A 20403-nucleotide genomic window follows, 5' to 3' on the forward strand; every position below is an offset into this window, starting at 1 on the left:
TTAGTCCCGACTTCTTTATCATGCAGCTTACAAATCCCTTCGTTCTCGTTCTCTGGCTCTCCTTTTTCTGTCGGTTTAAAACCAAAGAACCGCCAAACAACATGTTTTTATCCAACATAATATTCTGCTTGATCCATTTGTTGGCGTTTAGCCTTTAAAAAAAATCATTTTCACCACGATCAAATATGGTTTAGTGTCTTGCACGCACCTGTATTAACAGGGCGGTCTAGCAGCAATCTAACGGCACCATAAATTTCATTTATAATACCACAATACACAAAATCAGACGTATGCTCGGATGTTTTTTTTGATGCGCTACAACAATTCAATGAAGCATAGTGAAAGCAACATCGCGTCATATTGCCAAAGCCTATGCAGAGTCAGCTTGCTCAAGACCAAATTGTATCCCTTATTTTGTGCAGTTCTGCACACACATCAATGTACATATGTGCAAACATAGACGCACGAAAACACACGAGCCTCGGAGCTCTTTTGTTCCCGCCGGCGGCCGTCGCCTTGGAAACCGCCCGATGTCGTGTCACTGTGGTTTGGAAGCCTGCGTAGGAGGAGCCGTGGTCTGGTTCAGCACCAAGCTCATGAAACACACTCGCACACATACTCGCACACTCATTTCAGCGATGACTGTCATCATTTATTGGTCACATGACCTGGCGGTCTACTTCCATCCTGTGTCACAGAGTATCACCGCTAGTAGTCATCTGTGTGAGGAGTCATCGCCAGCTTCAACACACACACGCACACATAGCGCACGCACGCGCGCTATGTGTGACCCACATTTCCTCCCATGCTCCCACCCTTTGTCCTCTTCAGGCCTGCCTCTATCTCCCTCTCCCAAATGAAGTGTTTTTCTTTTCTTTATTCGCGCAGCACGTGTGTTTCTAAGCAGCAGCCACCTTCAGCTTCACACTGAGCCCCCTCGCTGATCGCCGGCTCTCTTGGTTGATTGTGGCTGGCATGAGGCTCTGATTGTATCTGTGGTCAGCTTTTGGTTTGCACAAAGGTAGACTTTTCCAAAAGAAAGTAGCAGTCTAAGTCTTTAAAAATGTCTGAAAATAAAGCTCTCTTTTTGACAACACATCTTCATAAGAACCAGAACCTTGTAGAAATCATTTTATCACAGAATCCACAAAAAACCCTATAACAGTGATAATACTCTCAGTAAAACAATAAGCTTGTAGAAGGGAACTATTTATGTTCTTTGTATCTGCCTTACCGATTATATAACACTAGTGTATTATTTAGTTAATACTTCTTTAACAAACAAGTGGTCTTTGTATTTACACGTATTCTCAGTATCAGCTGCTGTGGATCGAGGGATTGCCTCCATGCGGCTCCCAACATGGCGACGAAGCCGTTTACTTTAACTGTTAATCTGATAGCGACGTTAAAGGGTTAATTATTAACATCTTTGCTGCAAACTATGCTCTGTTTGCATGAAGAAAACGCAGTGTTAAATGTTAAAATGTCAGCAGCATCCTGTTGTATAGTTAATGTTACACTCAGAAAGTCAGGAGAAAATAAAACATCTTTTCAAAGTCATTCTTAGAACTTTAATGGTATTATTAAGTACCCATATGTAAGTACTTGTACTTCTTGTGTGTATCGATGTATCTCAACTGCACTATATCTTTACATAGCACATAGTTTGCTTTTATATTAATGCCCTGAATTTCAAATTTCGATTTAACTGTCTGTTACTGGCACACAGCCTCGTTGTGGAAAGAAAATGGTGGCTAGATGGTATATATTGGTGAGATTGTAAGGTGGTTAAAAAGAGGGGAATATATAATTAATAACAAAATGGCCATTCTTCAAAATATCAGACTATTTGTACTTTATAGCATAAATTAAAAAGTGAACAGATCCCTTTTCATTCGCCCCAACAAATGGACTTTCAAGGCTTCTCAGTTTCAACCCACTTGGAATGTCAGGCCGAACTATTGTGTATGACTTTGGATGGCGAACCAGGAAGCGTGGAAGCCTGATTTTGGGCTGTTGCTGTCTGCTTCGAGAGAGTCCAGCGGCTTAAAAAAGCCTGCTCACAGTCTGCACATTGATGTTTGGTGGCTCAGCTCTGTAGGAACTCAATGCACCGATTGTGACTCGCTGATTGTGTTGCTCACACAGCTGCTGTTACACTCCGTCCAATTGACGGGGACGGACAAAACAACAGGAACACGGTGCGATCACCAGTTTGATATTTGAGTGTTTGTGTAGATTTTGGTGACGCCATAGTTTCTAGTGCTTTCAGTCAGCTGACACGTGGTCACTCTTACTCTTTAGGGCAGTTTTAAGATATTTGTCACACTTTTTTTGCTGTTGTAACTTTTGACGACATTTGTCCTCATTGGAAACGAGGGGGTGAGATTATGAGTGTGGTATGTACGGTGTTTGCATGAGCTTGTATAATGAGGGAGCAGACTTAGGGGTGTTAATCTACGCAGTCCTCATTTTTAGTTTTTGCTGCAAGACATGCAAACACGAGCTGTCCAGGAGAGTAAATACAAGATGCACCGACGGAAAACCAGATTCAAGGTCGTCGGAATTTATCTAAATCAGAAAGAGGAGGCAAAGACGAACTAGTGTCCTAAAAGACGCATATATTTGGTGTATAAGATGCGGTGAGTTGTAGAGAAAATGATCACTGCTGAAAATGAAACCGATGGCCCTCCAGTGAATAACGCTGCATAACAACAACAGGTCCAGCTGATATCGCATCCCTGCAAGGCCACTCCGCTCGTTTCACATTCCACTCACAGGCTGATAGCGAGCCGTTGGCTAACATCAGCAGCATCTGTCACACAGTCGTGCCTGCAGACGGCCCGTTTAACGGCTCTCTGCTTAAACACACCCAGAGTGGACGTTTGCCAAAAAACCCGTCTGTGCAGAGTGATTGTGGTTACAAGGAAATCACGTTGCTTTAATGTGTGCTTAGTTTTGACGGTTAGAGCGGCATAAATTCTTTCTGCACTCTTGGCATCAAATATTGAAATGGTGTTAAGCAGGTGGTCAAAGTGAAACTAAGTGTCTTGGCGAGGGTTTCTGTGTGAGAGAAGCGAGCGCCTCATTAGAGACGAGATGCTGGTTTGTCGAACGAAGCACCAGCAACAAGCGTCACGGCTTCCACCTGGCAACCTGCAGGAAACTGTGATTTGTCATAGTTTTCTTTAACGAAATTAACACATCAGGTGAGATTTTAGACGCATTCTGCTGCTGTCATTGTGGTCCAGATGTGGCACCTTTCAGGCCTGGCTCATTGTCAAATGACATGTCCTCATGCTGCAAGAACATACAAAAACTGCCATGCAAAGACAAATGGAGAGATTCTTGTCGCTTTGCCTGAGCGAACATGCTAAATGTGATACAGTCTCATACTGCTACTGAAAGCATCAACGCTCTGGTCAATTTAAGGCAGTATTTATCGTTTTGGGTTCATAACTGAATCAATTTTGGAATGTTTGTTTTTAGCAGCTATATGCATCTGTTGTGCTTATTGTATTTAAACAAGAGGCATTATAAACAACAGAGAGCCATCTATAAACTGCATTTTTATGGAAAATAATAAGAAATTGTCAAGTCAAATCATGACTTTGGTGTCGTCATTCAATGTTTTACCAATTAATTAATGGTACCTGATGGCTAGCTGCTCTCCTCTTCTTATCTCTCTTCTCTTCCTCTCCTCCTCTCCTGTCCACTCTTCTCCTTCTTCTTCTCTGCTTTATCCTTCTCTTCTTCTCTCCTCTCTTCCCCCCTCCTCTCCTGTCCACTCTTCTCCTTCTTCTCTGCTTTATCCTTCTCTTCTTCTCTCCTCTCTTCCCCCCTCCTCTCTCCTGATCTCCTCTCCTTCTCCTCTTGAAAAAAACAACAAATCAGCAGCGGACGTCATATTTTTGCAGCGGCGGCGTACCGATGCTGCTGCTTGCATATTGGGGAAATGCATTGTCATGAAAACATATTTTAGCCCAATGAAAATCAAACGGAAACATCTTTTAAGTTATGTAGGAGTTGTAATGGGCAGGGTTGTAATCAGTTTTATACCATGTCACAGCCAATGTCTCATTCTTTGCCCTCTCATTTCTCTGAGTAATTGCTGGTTTTGTGAAGTCCTTTGGAATCTTGTTTACGTTCCATCGATTCCTTTTGTACAGACGCACATATTAGAGTGAAAAGTAGCCTCCTGAGACGAGGAGACACCTCTTGTATGTAGCAAACACAGCGCTATGCACAAGAGGTGGGAAAAGGAGTACAACAAGAAATTGTGCGTGCGTGCGTGCATGCGTCACTCCCTCCCTCCCTCCCAGCAGACTGGTTTCCTGGTTTATTCCCTCACTCCTCCCTCAGCAGCAGGATGTCCTGCTTTAACTGGCCCAACAGTCCCCACCCTGCGTTGCTATTGGCCAAAAGTGTTTCTGCACCGGCCTCTGCTTTTCACGCCGTCGCACTCGTGCCTGGGTTTTCTCTTTGTGTTTGTGACACACCTGCAGCACGTCACCCACTGGCAACACATTGTTACAGAACACAACACGAGGCGGTGCCAGGTGACACACTTCTTAAAAGTCGCCGTCTCTTAAGGACGTAGTTGGGAGGTGACAGCGGGTCCCAGCATGCCTCAGCTCTGGTATTCTGATGGATGATTCATCGCAGTCGCATGTTCTTTGGTGTCACAACAAAGTCCATCAGCACCTTCTTACAAGCAGATTGTGATTTACTTTCTCCTCTTTTAACAATTGTTATGTGACACAGTGTTGTGCAAAGTGGTCTAAATATAGTTATTTCTTATGTAGATCTAGAAATATAATTAGACTTGTGTTCTCATTTGCAGTGCATGTGGCACAGCTGACGAGTGGAAATCTTTGATTGTACACACGCTCGGTTGTGGTATGTGCATTGTCTCACAGACTGAACGGGTCCTTTTCACAGTCGTAGCAGAGTAAACACAGGTGTAATTGATAGTGTCAATTATGGTCCCTTTCTGTTAAGTGTGTCACAGCCATTCCAGTGAGCCAGCATGTACAGTACCAGGGCCCTGGCCCACCTAAATGAAGTTAAAGTGATTTATTTGATCTGTGTTTACCCTGCAATGACATGTCAAAAGAGCTGCTGTGCAAAGGGTCCGTCGTGTGAGGTGACAAGTTCTGAGGTGGCACTCAACATTTTGGGCCTAATTAATTGACGCTTTATCGTGTGGAGCAATCAACTTTTGATCACTGATGGTTCAACTCTGCACTGCAGAACTACAGCTGTGTATCGTTTACAACATGTTGATGTGACTACTGATACCAGTACCCTTAAAGTGATATAGATACCAATAGAGTATTTTATTCAATACCCATCATGTGAATGGCAGCTCTGTGTGTGTGCGTCTGTGTCCCACTGGCTAGCTAATTCCTGCCGCACTATACAGCACTCGTACAGTGCTTACCGCTGTAAGCGCCGACCCACGGTTGCAAATTAAGTGCGCTTCCATGGCAACTCCCACCTTCCAGTCCCCCCCCAGGTTAAAACTGTCAGCACCTGTTCGCTCTGTCAGCACTGTTGCTGCTGTTAGCACTGTTAGCTGCTAGCCATCTCTGTGTTCAGAGCCGTGTGCAGGCAGCAAATCCCAGCTGTATTGTAGCTGCTGCGGTAGTCGGCCAATCACGCGTCACCTTTAATTGAAGAAAGCTTGCGGTGATTGGCTGCGAACAAAACCATACGCATTTTTTCTTTCTGGCCACAAAAAGGATCAAATTCAGGTATCGTTTGACCGGGGAAGTTTCAATACCTCTTAGAATCTTACTTAAACTTACTTCGGTCAATATCCTAAATGTATCGAGTACCGATACTAGTGGTGTAACGGACCGCTGTGGATCCGTACTGATTCCCCCCCCCCTCATGTGAACCGCAGATTAAAATGACACAGTTTAATGTTAACCATCACAGTGTGAAATAAAGTTTTACTGACGAGGGTTATCCGCCAATATTTAGCAAAATATGCAATCAGGACATCATTTATGCTTTTCTATTCTCCGATCTCTGATAATATTACATTGTAAACAACCAATCAGTGTTCTGACTGGAGGAGAGCTGGTAACGTGGCTAATGGACAAGGCTAATGTTCAGTTCAATCAGGAGAGACCTGTTTTATAATTTAACAATGATTTATTATACATGCATCAAATATAAAAAGTGCAAAGTCTTTGGCGATTGGACTCCATCCTGAAGTAATATCAGCGAGGGTAGGGATACTGAGGTGCAATAGGCCTACTCCCCCCTGGAGTCCAGACACTGGTGGTGGTGGTGAAAGGAGTTGCTGCAATCTGATGAATCAGGAGCCTGACTGTGATGCTGACTGCAGGCGACTGGGGTGGAGGAGGGTCGCATCTGCTTAACACAGAAATGACAACTGACAGCAGCAGAGAGGAGAACACTATTTAAAGTTTGACAGCAACGATATGATTGGCTTAAGGAAACCGTGTGCCGAATCTGGTTGGTTACTTAAAAGTGCACGCCCCCAATCAGCTGATAGAGTAATTACAAGGAGAGGAGAGCCTGAGATTATCAGTGAGTGTCTTTTTGACTGAACTTGCGCTTGAGCTTCATTTACATTATGATGCGTTCAGGCTCTGTTCAGTGAAAAGGAGAATTGGGCTAAGGTAAATTATAACTGTGTTCACATGTAATCTCATAAAATGTAGTGTTGGTGTTAAACTTGAATAAATCCATTGTTTGAAGGAGATGTTTTTACAGCAACATAAAAAGATATTAGAGATGAATTATGACCTGTTTACACTATAGCTTATAATACATCATTAAAACTACTAATGACAAGATTTGAAAATACAATCTTTTGTTTCCTTATCATTTGAATTCTTTGTTTTTTGGAAGAAAAATAAATTATAAATTTCTATAACAAAGTAAAAGGATAACATTTAGAATTGTTGATGGCTTACAGACTTCTGACCGTTTGAAATGATTTTTTGGATGATGGCAAAAAAAAAAAATAGTCTGGAGCCTTGTAGACCAGCTGCTATAATCAAACAACAAGGGGATGTGTTTCTGCCAATATGGATCAACGATCAGTAATTAGTATGAGCTAAAAAAACGTGTTTAGGGATCTCTAAAAGGTATGTTTGCTCCCATTTTTCTTTGGTGCTGATCCGATCCGTGACTCTGAGTTTTATGATCCGTCCCACTAACCGATACCCAGCCCTATACAGAACTGAATCAGTGCACTTCATGGTATTCCCTCTCCATAGTGTCAGTACTTGTTTGTTGATGCCTGAGCACTAAATATCAGTCTCAAAGAAGGCAGCCAATCATCTCAAAGCAACAAGAAAATGAATCTCTTGTCTTTGATGACCTGATCTCAGAGCGCCGCTCCCACAAGCGTCCACATATCTCGGGTTCGCAAGGGAGCGAGGATGACTTGAGCATTTCCCTGTGTGTTTTGGGAGCTGGCCTACTTTCTGTTTGTGTATTGTCTCTGTGTGTATGAGCTTCTGTTTTAGTTCCCTTGGTAAAAAGACTTATTTCTCTTGAGGCAGCAAACTGTCCAGGTTTGCACTAAATGCTGGTGAAAAGTTCTCTTTTTTTATCAGCATGGGATAATATTTAGTTTTGTGCAGTTTCATGCTAGATTCACATCCTTTTGTATCGGGAGGATGAGTGTATTCTCTGTGCGGATGAATGCTGCCATTAAGCAGCCTGTAGGGCTTCAGATGGAGCGAAGCTGAAAGGCGGGCTTGTGGTGGTTACATAAGCGGGCCTTTGTCGTGTCATTGTGCCACTGTGATCAGCCAGGCCCTGGCCAACTGTGGAAATGGCCTCATTAACCAGCAGCAAAAAAAAAAGCATTATAACACGTCACACTACTGTTTAACAGGCAGATATGGACTCATTTAGGAGACCAGACTGGCATGAAAACAACTGTAACCAATAGATGTTTCTCAGACTTTATCTGAACTTATTTGTTCAACCAACCAGGCAGGAGTGCCTTAAACTTGCATTCTCTCTAATGGCCATCCGGGTTCCTCTGGTTATAGAAAGAAGTCTGGGTGTATAGAAGTCTATGAGAAAATGACTCTACTTCTCTCTTGATTTATTACCTCAGTAAACATTGTAAACATGAGTTTATGGTCTCAATCTCTAGTTTCAAGTCTTCTTCAATACAGCATGATGTTCATTTAGTAACTTATGGTCCATTTAGAGTCAAACAGACCATAAAGCAGGGGATGCTTTAGGGCGGGACTACACAGGCAGGGGCGTTTCTAGCATTCAAAGAAAGGGGGGCTAAGCCCCAAGGGGAGTGGCATGTTTGTGCGGGCAATTTTTTTTGAGGCCCATTTGGGGTATATCCATTGTTTGACAGTTCATAGATTGGTTCAATCAGAAAGAGTGTGATTTTGCTCTGTAGTTTTGCTTGCATTCAGTATATGATAACACAAGAGACAGAATTTCAGGGTCATAGTGAAATTTGACAACACAAATATGAACTTTTCTCAAATAAAGAGAGAAATAATTTTCCTGCTTGTAGAGGAAAGACGGATAAACTAGCTTTCATATCCGCATCACTCCCAAATCCTAATTCTTAAAGGGGCCGCACACAATGGATGGAGAATGGACCTGACAGTGTCAACTTTATATCGTTCAGTATGATGATAGGCTATTGGATTGTAATTTGAAGGGGGAGAAAACATACAAACCAGAACGCACGCACAGATGTAGCATGTTGGAGTTATAAATAACTTGTCCATGTGAGAAACAATAGTTTAATTTAATGACATCACCGAAAAAAAAATAGTTTTTGGTAACGACGCCCCTGATTGACAGGCAGATACCGGAGCCGTATAGGGCGTCTCTACCACGGCGTCACTGCTCCGCAGTCCAAATATTGTCAACGTTCACTGGCTGCAAAAAATCCAAGATGGCGACGGCCAAAATTCCAAACTTGTGGAAACCGCTGCCCTCATTTTTAATGAATTGGTAATGACTGTGTAGAAATAGAAGCACTTTAGCAATTTACTGACTAACAGTTGGGTTGCCTCTGAAGTCCTGTCTTTGTAGTGAAGCTGTCAACATAACACACTTGTCAGAGATGTGTTCTTCCTCTTTTTATGGAGGCTACTTGTTTTTTCTCCTGCATCCGGTCCAATCTCTGTGGCATGTTGTAGCAAAACACACGTTTTAACATGAATTCATAGTTTATTTGTATAACAACATACATTACAAAAAATATTCAAAAAAGAATGTGCTTATATGGTTTACAAACAACCTTCAAAGGAGTTTATTTAAGGATGTAAATAACGAGGACTGACCTGTGTTTGTCTCTCTCTGTCTCTGCAGCGGAGGGTGAAGGTCAAGGTCGCATTCTCCAGCGGTTTCCTGAGAAAGACTGGGAGGACAGCCCGTTCCCACAAGGCATAGAGCTGGTGAGTCAACACTTACAGACGCACTGCAGTGTGGTTCAGTGGGTAGAACATGGCACTTAACCCTGTCTGGGTTAGGGGTTCAATTCCCTGGGCAGCTCAATGGTCTGGGCAAGACACTAACTGCAACTATTCCAGGTTGGGTTAGGGTTAGGGCTGATGCGTTCATCAGGCTCTGAACTGGGTGAGGTTTGTTTGTGGTGAAGCATCAGTTCTGTTGGAAGGTTTTAGCAGTTCTAAATCTTAACTGAAGCTTCTTTTTTTTTGAATGCCTATTATGAAACGGCTTTTTGTGTTTTTGGCTCAGGTTATTTATAGATTTAAAAAAGCACATTTTTGGTACACCAACAAGTGAGGAAACATTTGAACTTGAGATCCATCGTGGACCAATTTAATCCCGGCGGTCTGACAAGAGAACGAGCTGTGGATCACAAGGTTATCTAAGGATTGTAATGTCACTTTGTTGGTTCTTCTGGTTGATTGTCCAACAGAACTTGATTTAACAAACACTAGCCAGATTGCATAATATTTGGTATGGGTATGCATGGTCCTCTGAGGATGAATACTGTTTTTAATGACCCACTGCTCTTTCCTCCAATGCCACCGTTGAAGAAAACTTTTTTCACCACATACTATGTTCACACTTCAGTGCTCAAATCTGACTTATTGCTCGGATCCAATTTATATTATAATTATTTATATTGGTATATTGATGGTATATTGATTTTGGCTTTTTGTGGAACAATGGCTGGCCCTTCTGTACGGAGGTGTGTGTGTGTGTGTGTGTGGCTGTAGAGTCGGAGCCAGGAGTGGTGGGACTGCGACGTAAATGGCTTCACAGTGTGGAATTATGACGGACGTTGATCTAGAGTGACTTAAAAGTTGCAGGAATTCTAAAGATTTGGTCACTTTTACCTGCAATGTATACACAGCCTAAGAGTATCAAAATAACCAGTATGTTGCTTGTTTTGTCCAACGGTACTGTCTGGGTGTAATGGGTATTGTCTCCACGGGCCACTAGTGGGGCTTTAGACTTAAAACTTGAAGAATATATGATTTAAAAATATTTTATTCAGAAGAAACCAAAATAAATGCTATGTCATGTACAGTGGAGGATGGATCTTGAGGGGATCTAGAGATAGGAGACAGCCATTCAAATTCAACACACACACATTAATGTGTTTGATTTGAATGACTGTCTCCTTGCAAGTTAGTTTTCACATAAGTGCCCAAAAATAGGGAATGCACACTCAAAAACAGAGCAGGACGTTATGTTGGTTAGGGATGCTCTGATTGGTTGGATCGTTATTAATCTTCTTCAGTTTTTGCACGGAAACGTTTATACATTTTTCATTTTGGAAAAAAGGGGCGCTGGTTTCATATCGGTCCCCTGGGTATCTGAGTCTTTGAGGGGGATGGGGAAGTGAGATTGCTGCATTCTTAATATTAATGCAAGTCAGCTGTCGGGCCTGTTGAATCAACACGGATTCACACGAATGTCGGCTGGACACCAGCGTATGCTCTCACTGAAACTAAAAATTGCTTTATAAAGTGTTTAGGTGTGGACTGACTTCAGATAAAAGCATGTGGGACATGTTTACACAGACCAGCTGCAGCCCAACTTCAGCTCAATTCATCAAGTCTGTGAGGCCACTTCATGAATAATGACCATTTATTATAAATGTCACATCTCAAGAAAGAAAACAGCTAATATTGACTTTCTGTTGTTTGCTCGCCTCGGTCAACAATGACATGGCTTGATTGCTCCATTTATATTTCTTGTTGTGCAACTAAATATTTGAAAACGACATACCATAACTTCTTCAAACTAACTACGTTGTGATTAAAAAAACGATCGCAAAATAGACTTTCACGGCTATTCACATGGTTCGGTCAGAGCTGTGGTGATGTCATCGTGTTATTAAACCTTTTTTGTTGCGCTAATGATAGCCTAGCCTTGGATGAACATGTGACCTTACTGTCTGATATGTCGCCCAGGTACGCTAATCTTGCTGTTATTTCCATCACCATCTGATTCCAACCCGTCTCGGTTTCCCCCCCTGGCCCCAATGCTGCCGTCACCTTCTCACCTCTCTAACCTGCGCCTCCTCCTCTCTAGTTCTGTCAGCCCAGCGGTTGGCAGCTGGTTCCCGAGCGTCAACCTGCCTCCTTCTTTGTAGCGGTTTTGACTGACATCAACTCGGACCGTCACTACTGTGCCTGCTTCACCTTCTGGGAGGGCCTGGACAACCCACAGGTGAGACCGACTCAGTTGAATCAGCACAATTTGTAGTATAAGGTGCAAAAAAATGTGTAATTAGAAGCTGTTCTATCAGGATGCAATCTTTTCATTGGAATTAATGATATTCAGTGTTAACTACAACCATCCTCCCATGAACACAATTGGCAATTGACCCTTCGCTAAGCTCTGCCCCTGGGATGCAGACTTGCCAATCATAGCGTAGCATCGGCCAGCAGCAGGGACCGACAACTAATCCAACTCTGCTCCGTACACTGTCATGCAATCGTTTCTGATTTTCCACTTAGAGTGGTCGGAAGACTAGAAAAGTGCGAAACAAGTAAGTCTATTTAGCATTTAAAGGAAATATCCAGGATGTCAAACTGATTCAGCAGAGCAGGTTAAAAAAATAAAGATAGAAGCTACAGACCACAGTGTAAAAGTGAACCACCACATCACCTGGAGAGCCAGACAGAAGATGATGAAATGAAGGAACAACACTGTTCCTGTAAGCCGGGTAGGTCTTTATTCACGGTTACAGTCATTAAAAAGCAAGAGCAACATGTGAATACATTCAGTGTACCTTTAGCTGCTAGCGTAGCATAGAAGTGTTAACGCTAGTTAATGATGTGTTAATGTACTCTGCTAACGTTAGCTCCATAGGTTTTTATGGTTTTTATTTTTTTGTAGAAATGTAACCATGACCAGCTCCAAATCCACTAAACCAGCCTGAACACGAAGAGAAGCTGAAACCATTTAATGAGTCTTTGGAGCAGAGTTCGGATCGTTGCTGGACCCTGGTCACAGCTGGCCGATGCTACGCTACGTTTGGCCAGTCTGCGTTTGATAGGAGGGACTTAGTGAAGGGTCAACTGTCTTTGCTCGAACACACAGCCAGGAAGCACCCACTGTGGATCGAACCTGGGTCTCCATTGTCTCTTAGCCTGCTGTGAGTGCCGTTATATCGATGCTTCTCTTTGTCCAGCTGCAGAAGGCTGTGGCCAGCGAGTTGGATGAGGCGGACGAGGAGCTCGCTGTCGTGCAACCAGCTCAGGTCTTCGCCCCCAAGAGCCTGGTGCTGGTGTCCCAACTGGACTACACAGAGGTGTTCAGGGTACGACACACACAGACAGTCCCAAAACACACTCATTTCTGCATCGGTTGTGGGTTTGTGTGCCTTGACTAGCGTCGACAGTAGGGTTGGGCAATATGTTGAAATTGACCAACCGGCCACAGGCGGTATATTAGCATAGGTGAGTGTGCAGCGGCCACGTTCCACAAGCTCTCTTATTTTATCTTTTTTCTATTATTGTTTTTTCTATCTAACAAAGTGATATAATAATATTCTTCACCTTTTGTTCTTACTAAACAGAAAAACACAACCGTACGCCTTCGGAATTCAAAATGATCTTTCTCCGAACTAAGTCGGCTTGATCGTCTTTTTTTAAACCCTTAATGTGAAAATATTCTGTTCAAATATTAGTTACAATTTTATAGAAACTGCATATAATGATAAACTGCTTTTTTATCGATTGTTTATTTTTTAAACATCTACAGCCATACCGACCGTCACTAATTTCCTTCTCTTTAATTCAAATATACTGTAAATATGAGGGCTTTCTGGCCCTGTGGCATGCTGTGATTGACCCTCGACCTCTGTGCCCTGATTGAACAGAACTGTTTGGGTCTGATCTACACCGTCCATGTAGATGGCCTTACTGTCCCCATGGAAACAGTGGTTGGAAATCTCCTCACTTGCGTCATACCTATCGCTGGAGGCTCCCAGGTAACTGCTGACCACTCATCACTTTCTCTCTCCCACACACACACACACACACACACACACACACACACACACACCTGTACAGACCACGCTGCCCTACAAAGCCAAAGGTCAAAGCTGACCGAGGACGATGATGAGCTGCGACACCATTCTTCCGTCTCATTTCTGCTGCTGTGTTGCTTTGCTGGATGGTATACACTCCTTATGTTTCCACACGCCTTGCTCAGCGGTGCAGTTTCTTGGCGCAGCACCTCGATCAGCATGGGCCGCTGGTGGAGCTAAACTTGCATCTGTGTTAGCTTGGTACAGCAAAAAAGGTATTAGCTGTGGTTTGGACCTTTTGTTTCCTTCATGCGTTTCTGTATGCAGACTGTGAATGTGCACATGCAGAAGTGCTTGTAACAGGACTGCCTGCACATCTCTTTGTGCATGCATGAAGGAATAGTTCATGGATTACTAGTTGTATACAGCTCAGTGAACACTCTTTAGTGTTGCACAAACCTTCCATTTATAACCAGAAAAACCAAACAGTAGCATAGCTTAGATACCAACTCAATACTTGTAAACCAAGCTTCTGTTTGTGTTGTTGTAGACATCTTTGTATACTTATACTTTGTATACTTATACGTATACTTAGGTTATATGACTCAGTAGAGTTCTTCCATTACCGATAGCAGCACATGTTAAACTATCAACAGAGATGAGAAAGAAGCAAGATGGCTAACTCCTCAACTACTTCTATCTTTATATCTTTAAAAACCATTGCTGCTTCCTCAATCGCTGATTTCGCTGTAGAGATCTGCACATGCTCAGTACCGATCAGGCAGGTGCTAGCCGAGAGTGTTTCTTTAGCCAGAGCTAGCAAAATGTCAACAATTAGTTAATATTTTACATTGGAAAACCTGTCAAACTAGATCATAAAACCAAGTTCTGCAGCATTTATTTTCTGTACGGATTTGTTCATGTTTTACAAAGCGTGAAACGCGAGCCAGGCCATACAACAATGATAGCAATCATATCGCATCCATACAGGGTTAGTAGTCTTAGGTCTGCAGCTATCGATTATTATAGTAAAGAGTTACTCGAGGAATCGTGTATTTATATACAATATTTACTTTGTGTTTGTAAACACACTGGTACCGGATCGGTATTGGGAAGTAAAAAATGGATTCGGAACATCTCTATAACTCAGCCAATGAGCACCGGTGTTTTTCCTTCATGCTGAAGTGACACAACATGCACCAGCAGCATTGTGGGTTACTTTAAACAACCTTTTGTTTGTTTGTCATTTCTCCCTCCCCCTTTCTTATTTCTGTCCTCTTTGTCTTATTTGATAAGAATCTTGTTTTGTTGTTTTTTTGATCTCACCTCGAGACAATAGTGAACCATGCGCATGAATACGTGTAACAGGGACGTTTGTCCCTGTTACACGTATTCATGCGCATGGTGCAGATAGATAAATGCACATCGGTTGAACTCCAGATGTTACAACCCCTGTGTGTCGTTTGTGTGCACCCTACTGTACACTGGTTCCTCTGTGTTACAGACAGATGAGTCCCCAGTTTGTAGTGTAGACAAGGTTCCTCAGGCCCTGGCCTGTGACTGGCTGCTGGCCTGTCTTCAGGTAACTCTCCCGCTCGGCAAGCTCCACCAATCAACGTTATTGATTCTGTTGATCCGACGGAGCGGAGTCGGTTTCTTTTCTTTAAGGAATGTGTTGCTTTCTCGCAGTCATTTCAAGTCATTGCGTGATTGATGGCGCTTCTGCTTGTTTTCTGTGTTTTGTGATCAAATAGTTTCCACAGGATTATGTAAATCATTTCTTTCTTTGTTTTCATCTCTCGTATTTGTCATGAACCTGATTTGTTGCAGCTATTTTAGCACACTGATTGTTTTCAAATCGATTCCTCACTCTCTAAAACACACACACACACACACACACACAAACCCATTGCTGTGCAGGTTGTTGTGCCGGGGTGACCATATGGCACGGCAGATGGCTTCCTACCGGGCAGCACTTCGTCTGTATGAGAGAATCTGATCTAATCAGTATTAACGCACATACAGACCCAAACAGCAGAGGCTAACGCGCTGGCTCGCCTCACACACACACACACACACGCACACACACACATCTGAAAACACTCATCAGTGCACAGGCAGTCTTGTTCAAACAAACACGCACACATACATATATATGCAACCAGCACAAGACGGGAGTTTGTAGTGCGTCTTTCCGTCCGAGCACAAACTGTCCTGTTCCTCCGACTCAAGAGGAGGAACAGGACAGTTAGAAAAGAGTGACACACACACACACACACACACACATATTCCTAGAACTGTGTGATCCCACAGGGCTTTTCAATCGGCCCGGCTGAATGTCTGTCATTACCGTAGAGTCTGTGTTCACGTCAACCTCTCCCAAACGCACACAACAGAATCACTCCAGCAGCGTGACACCCGCCATCAGACATACTGCCGTGGCGTCACAAGACACTCTTCTAACCTTCTGCAAAGCCTGTGTGGGACTTGTATTTATGTATCTGTGAAGATATAGAACATTACATCCTGTAATGTTTGTGCCCATTTTGTTAACGTATGATGAGTCTTCCTGTTCTTCCTGCGCGATCAGCCACACACATTTAGTTTAGTTCAAAACACTTTCTTCTTCTAGGTTGCACATTCTTCAAACGATCGGGTCCGTCCGCAAGACGACAAGCAAATAACTTCTAAAATTGCTTGTTTTCTGAATGGAGTTCGGGTTAGCCAGGTTAGCCGGGTAATCCAGCAACCTCAACGTTTTGGAAACAGTTTAAATTTCATTAATATGACATTTTGATCTTCTCCTGAAATGCGATCGTCCAATCATAGCTTAGCAATGGTAACTAGGAATGACAGGTCTGTCAAGCTGTGTACATGGGACAAGCAATACTCCCGAAATAACAAGTTTGGATGTTCTTTTTCTTACCTTCTCCAAACCTCAAAATGTAAGAGTAAAGGTATATGGAATGGCTTAAACGGTGTGATTATAAGCTGCAAATGTTAGCATGTCCGCCTATGTACAGTAGTGACTCAGCATTACTTCCAAGGCCAAGTAGTAGAATATTCTACATTTTTCTCAAGTCGCAGTGTCATCTTAAAAATGCACTTTAGTTCGTCCTCATCCTAAAAGCCTGTTTTCTTAGCCGAGTAATGGGGCTGGCTTTCACTGAGTGAATATGCTCTTTTTTTTATATGTAGTAAACCGTCTACATTTATCTTAATAAAATAAACACAGCAGGACGTTACATCACTCCAGTCGTTTATGAATAGTTTACACAACCCCAAATGTGAGGTGAACTTCAGGCTGTTGGCCTGATGTGAGAAACGGTGAAAGGTAGAGCAGCAGGTGGCCTTGTGGTGAGGAAGACCGTCCTTCACACAGACGTGTCAAAGTGCTGAGTTCTGGTGCACCCTTTCGCAACACCGTGAATCTGCACGGCACACGACCCTGACCTATGACCTTTGTTTGTGTGTTTGTGTGTGTGGTAGTGTTAGTCCAGTTTCCCCGTGGAAGGAAGTCAAGTGCTCTTCTTACCGCCCATCAGTGATGGAGCTGTTACAGGACAGAGGGAATTCCAATCCCAGTTTCTGGACACTGTCTGTCCCGCTGCCAAGTGCTCTGACCAACAGGGTTTGATTTAGGAATAACACATTAGAGTTTAACGGCAGAACTGAGAGCAAAAAACCACTTCAAACTGAAAGCTGCACAAGTTGTTCTGCTTGAGGTCGTTGCCACTTTCTGTCACATGACAAGAACACACGTCGTTTCTCACGTAGCCTGTACAACTCCAGTTTAACCCCGTCGCCTCCTATCATTGCAGTGTGAGAGGTGATTTCAGCTGTTTCCAGCATAGACTGTTTATAAGAAGTGGATGTAGTCATTGTGGCGTCACCCGGATTTTTGCTGTCACCATCTTGGAATACGCCCGTGGCCGTGTTGGTTCTTTTTGCAGCCAATGAACGGAATGTTACCATATTTGGAATGTGGAGGAGTAACGTAGAGACGCCATATACGGCTGTCTAGGAGTAGCGACCTGTCAATCACAGTAACCCCGCCCTAAAGCATCCCCTTCTTTATGGTCTGTTTGACTCTAAATGGACCATTATTTACTAAATGAACATCATGCTGTATTTAAGAAGACTTGAAACTAGAGATTGAGACCTCATAGACTTCTATACAACCAGAGGAGTCGCCCCCTGCTGGTCAGTAAAGAGAAAGTTGCCGCCTGGTTTCCAGTATCAGTTTGAGCTCCTATTACGTCACACGGTGTCGGAAAAGCCAAACAGGTATTTTCAGTTTCAGCTGTACAAATTCACTTATCACACCAGCATTACTGTTGCAGTGTAATTTCCAAACCATGTAAGGATGCAGGAGTTGATATAGTTCATTGTAGACAAAAGCAAAACATTGGATCTCATTCAAAAACATTTCCGTACTCTCATCATAACTTTCTCTCACTGTTTCTTCGCCCGGTGTGCTCGTACGAGTGAGCCACGTCAGATTCAGCAAGCGCTTCTAACTTCAGATAACTGTGTAAATGACTAGTAAACATGGTGAATGCCACTGGTGTGCAAATGAGAATTATATAATGGCCCAATTAACATCCAAATACTACTCGTCCTGCCCCGTGTGTCCTGTATCGAAGTCTTGCTTTCAGAGATCTAGTAAATAGAAAATCATTGAACAGCGTCAGCATTAAAGACCTGCTGAAGTCAAGGAATGGGAACAAATAATGAGTGCTGCTAATGCAGCGTCACCAGAGGGTCGTCTTGTCACTGACATACAGAAGAAGTGCATGTACAATCCAGCAGTGAAGAATTAATTGCACATGACTCTGGACCACTCAGAAATGTTAGCAGAATGACACGATGGATCATCTTTTAAATGGTGGCTGTGCTTTGTTTTGCATGCGTGTCTCATGTTACACTCATTCTATATTTTTTACCATATCCATCATCTTGCAGTTCACCATGTTCAGGACATTATTGTTTGTGCAGCTTCCTTTGTTTTCGTCGTGCTGAGTCATCACTGTCATGTTAAGTTTGGGCATCCTTTGCCTTCACTCCTGTTGGTTCTAACCTGTGTCTTATCCTTCGGGGGGGGGGGGTGTGTGTGTGTGTCTCTCTCTCTCTCTGCCGGGTGCTTGTGTAGCCGGGCCAGGAGGAGAGAGAGGAGAGAAAGGAGAGTTTGGTACGCCAGCCCGATTTCATTCCCCCCCCCCCTTTGTCCCGACACCAATCAGCTCTGAGCTTTCTTGGCTTCCTGTGCTCCTCCCATTCCCCTCAGCCAATCCATGCACACCTCCTGCTGCAGGAGACCCAATTAAAATGCTTTGATACACGCTCAATGTGTGACCGACAACTGATCATTCACTTCATAATACGTCTTATACAATCCCTGCTTATAAATGCCAAATTTAAGTAAAGTGTTGCCTTCAGTTAGTTTAAGATGCTACATCAGAGCCATGCAGAGTAGTCTCTCTGGCCATGCAGGTTAACAAGTGAACATATCCGCCTCTTAAGCCAAACCATGAATTGGAACGCACCTGATGATCAGATGTTGGGTAACAGCTCACCTGTGGATGCTGACGCTATTGTTGCTGCTGTAGAGAGCATGAAATAATGCTGCACTTTTCCCTCCCAGTCGCACACAGCCACACACTGACCGGGTCCATTAGAACCACTTCAGGTGAAGCTTTTCCTTTTTCTTTCAGAAACGGATTGCATATCCAACTGGTTTGTGAACCCTGAAAGCCCTCTGGCAAGATTAAGATTAAAAACTGATCCATTTTCTAAGTCTGATCTAAATTGTTTTCCCCGTGTTTATGACTTTAAAAAAGGTGAGAAAACATCTTTTACAGTATTCTTTCTAAATTCCGTCGATTATTATTTTTTTTTTCCATCTGTGAAACGGGTGAAAATAAAAGTTTTGCCAGGATATCATGTTGGCCACAAGAGGCTGAAGTGCACCCCTATATTTTAAATCCAGCTCAAAGCGCTCACGTTTTCATCCAGGTCAGTTTTAAGTTCTCCATGCTCTCTAAACACAAGGTAAATATATTGTGTGTTAGCAAGTTATGTAACCAAGTTATGTCTGTATCAAGACAAAGAATGATTCATTTAAATGGCACAGCTCTAGTTCAACCAGCAATAATCTTATATTGTACTTTACAGCAAACAAAGGCTCTAAAAGTAAAAACAATGAAGCTGAATAGCAGAATCCACTACTTAATGTAGGAAGCATGATTATAGGGCAGCGCTGCACTTCAGCCTCTTGTGGCCGAAATAGTTACTACAACAACAAACGCTTCAAATAATCACAACAGCAAAATGATATTTCACCTCTCAAAGCTGTTGTTTTTTTCACCTGTTTTCACAGATGAAAAAAGAATCCTGTCAAAACTTTTTTTCCACCTGTTCTGAAGTCATAAGCACAGGACAGAAAACAATTTAGATCTCAAACTGGATTTTGTTTTGGTAATGCTCAGTTGTGCCGTATTATTGTGCTCATACTGGATCGATTTATATTCTCGCCGTCTAAATCCTCCTCATTTCCACTCCCGGATATGCTAGTTATCCAAACCACACACAAATCAATATTTATTGGCTTTGTCTGGAACAAAGTAGACGTGCAGCTCTTCAAAGGCAGTTTGCTTATCTGTAATGGAGGATGTGGTTATTAGGCACAGTGTAGTGCCAATCAGAGATCCAGACTTGAGCAGAATAAAAAAAAAAAAAAAAAAAAAAAAAAGAAGCTTCGTTTCACAACGCCGGCCAGATCAGATAAGTGTTTCCAGCATGTCAAACATTGAAGGGGGTTCATTTTATCCCAGGACTCGCTTCACGGCCCAAAATGAATCATCCATACAGATTGGCCCCGGTCTACCTCCTTCCCGCTTGTGCTTTCCATA

At 42.9% G+C, this 20403-nt stretch overlaps 1 protein-coding gene across 9 annotated transcripts in view; it reads left to right on the forward strand.

The window, feature by feature from the left end:
* The window catches only part of sbf1 (SET binding factor 1), a 76690-nt gene that overhangs the window by 24678 nt on the left and 31609 nt on the right, over positions 1-20403 (forward strand). For 7 of the 9 annotated variants that reach the window (XM_076076050.1, XM_076076057.1, XM_076076053.1 and 4 more), the window contains 4 exons: positions 9346-9431; positions 11548-11685; positions 12653-12781; positions 13343-13453. In XM_076076050.1, coding sequence (XP_075932165.1) covers positions 9346-9431; positions 11548-11685; positions 12653-12781; positions 13343-13453 — 464 coding nt within the window. Of the gene's footprint in view, positions 1-9345; positions 9432-11547; positions 11686-12652; positions 12782-13342; positions 13454-15254; positions 18684-20403 lie in introns of those variants that run through there. The other 2 variants (XM_076076056.1, XM_076076058.1) reach the window with 2 other exon arrangements.

This window comes from Anarhichas minor, unplaced genomic scaffold (assembly GCF_050575085.1).
Source record: "Anarhichas minor isolate MPS153535 unplaced genomic scaffold, ASM5057508v1 ptg000055l, whole genome shotgun sequence".
Taxonomy (NCBI): Eukaryota; Metazoa; Chordata; class Actinopteri; order Perciformes; family Anarhichadidae; genus Anarhichas; species Anarhichas minor.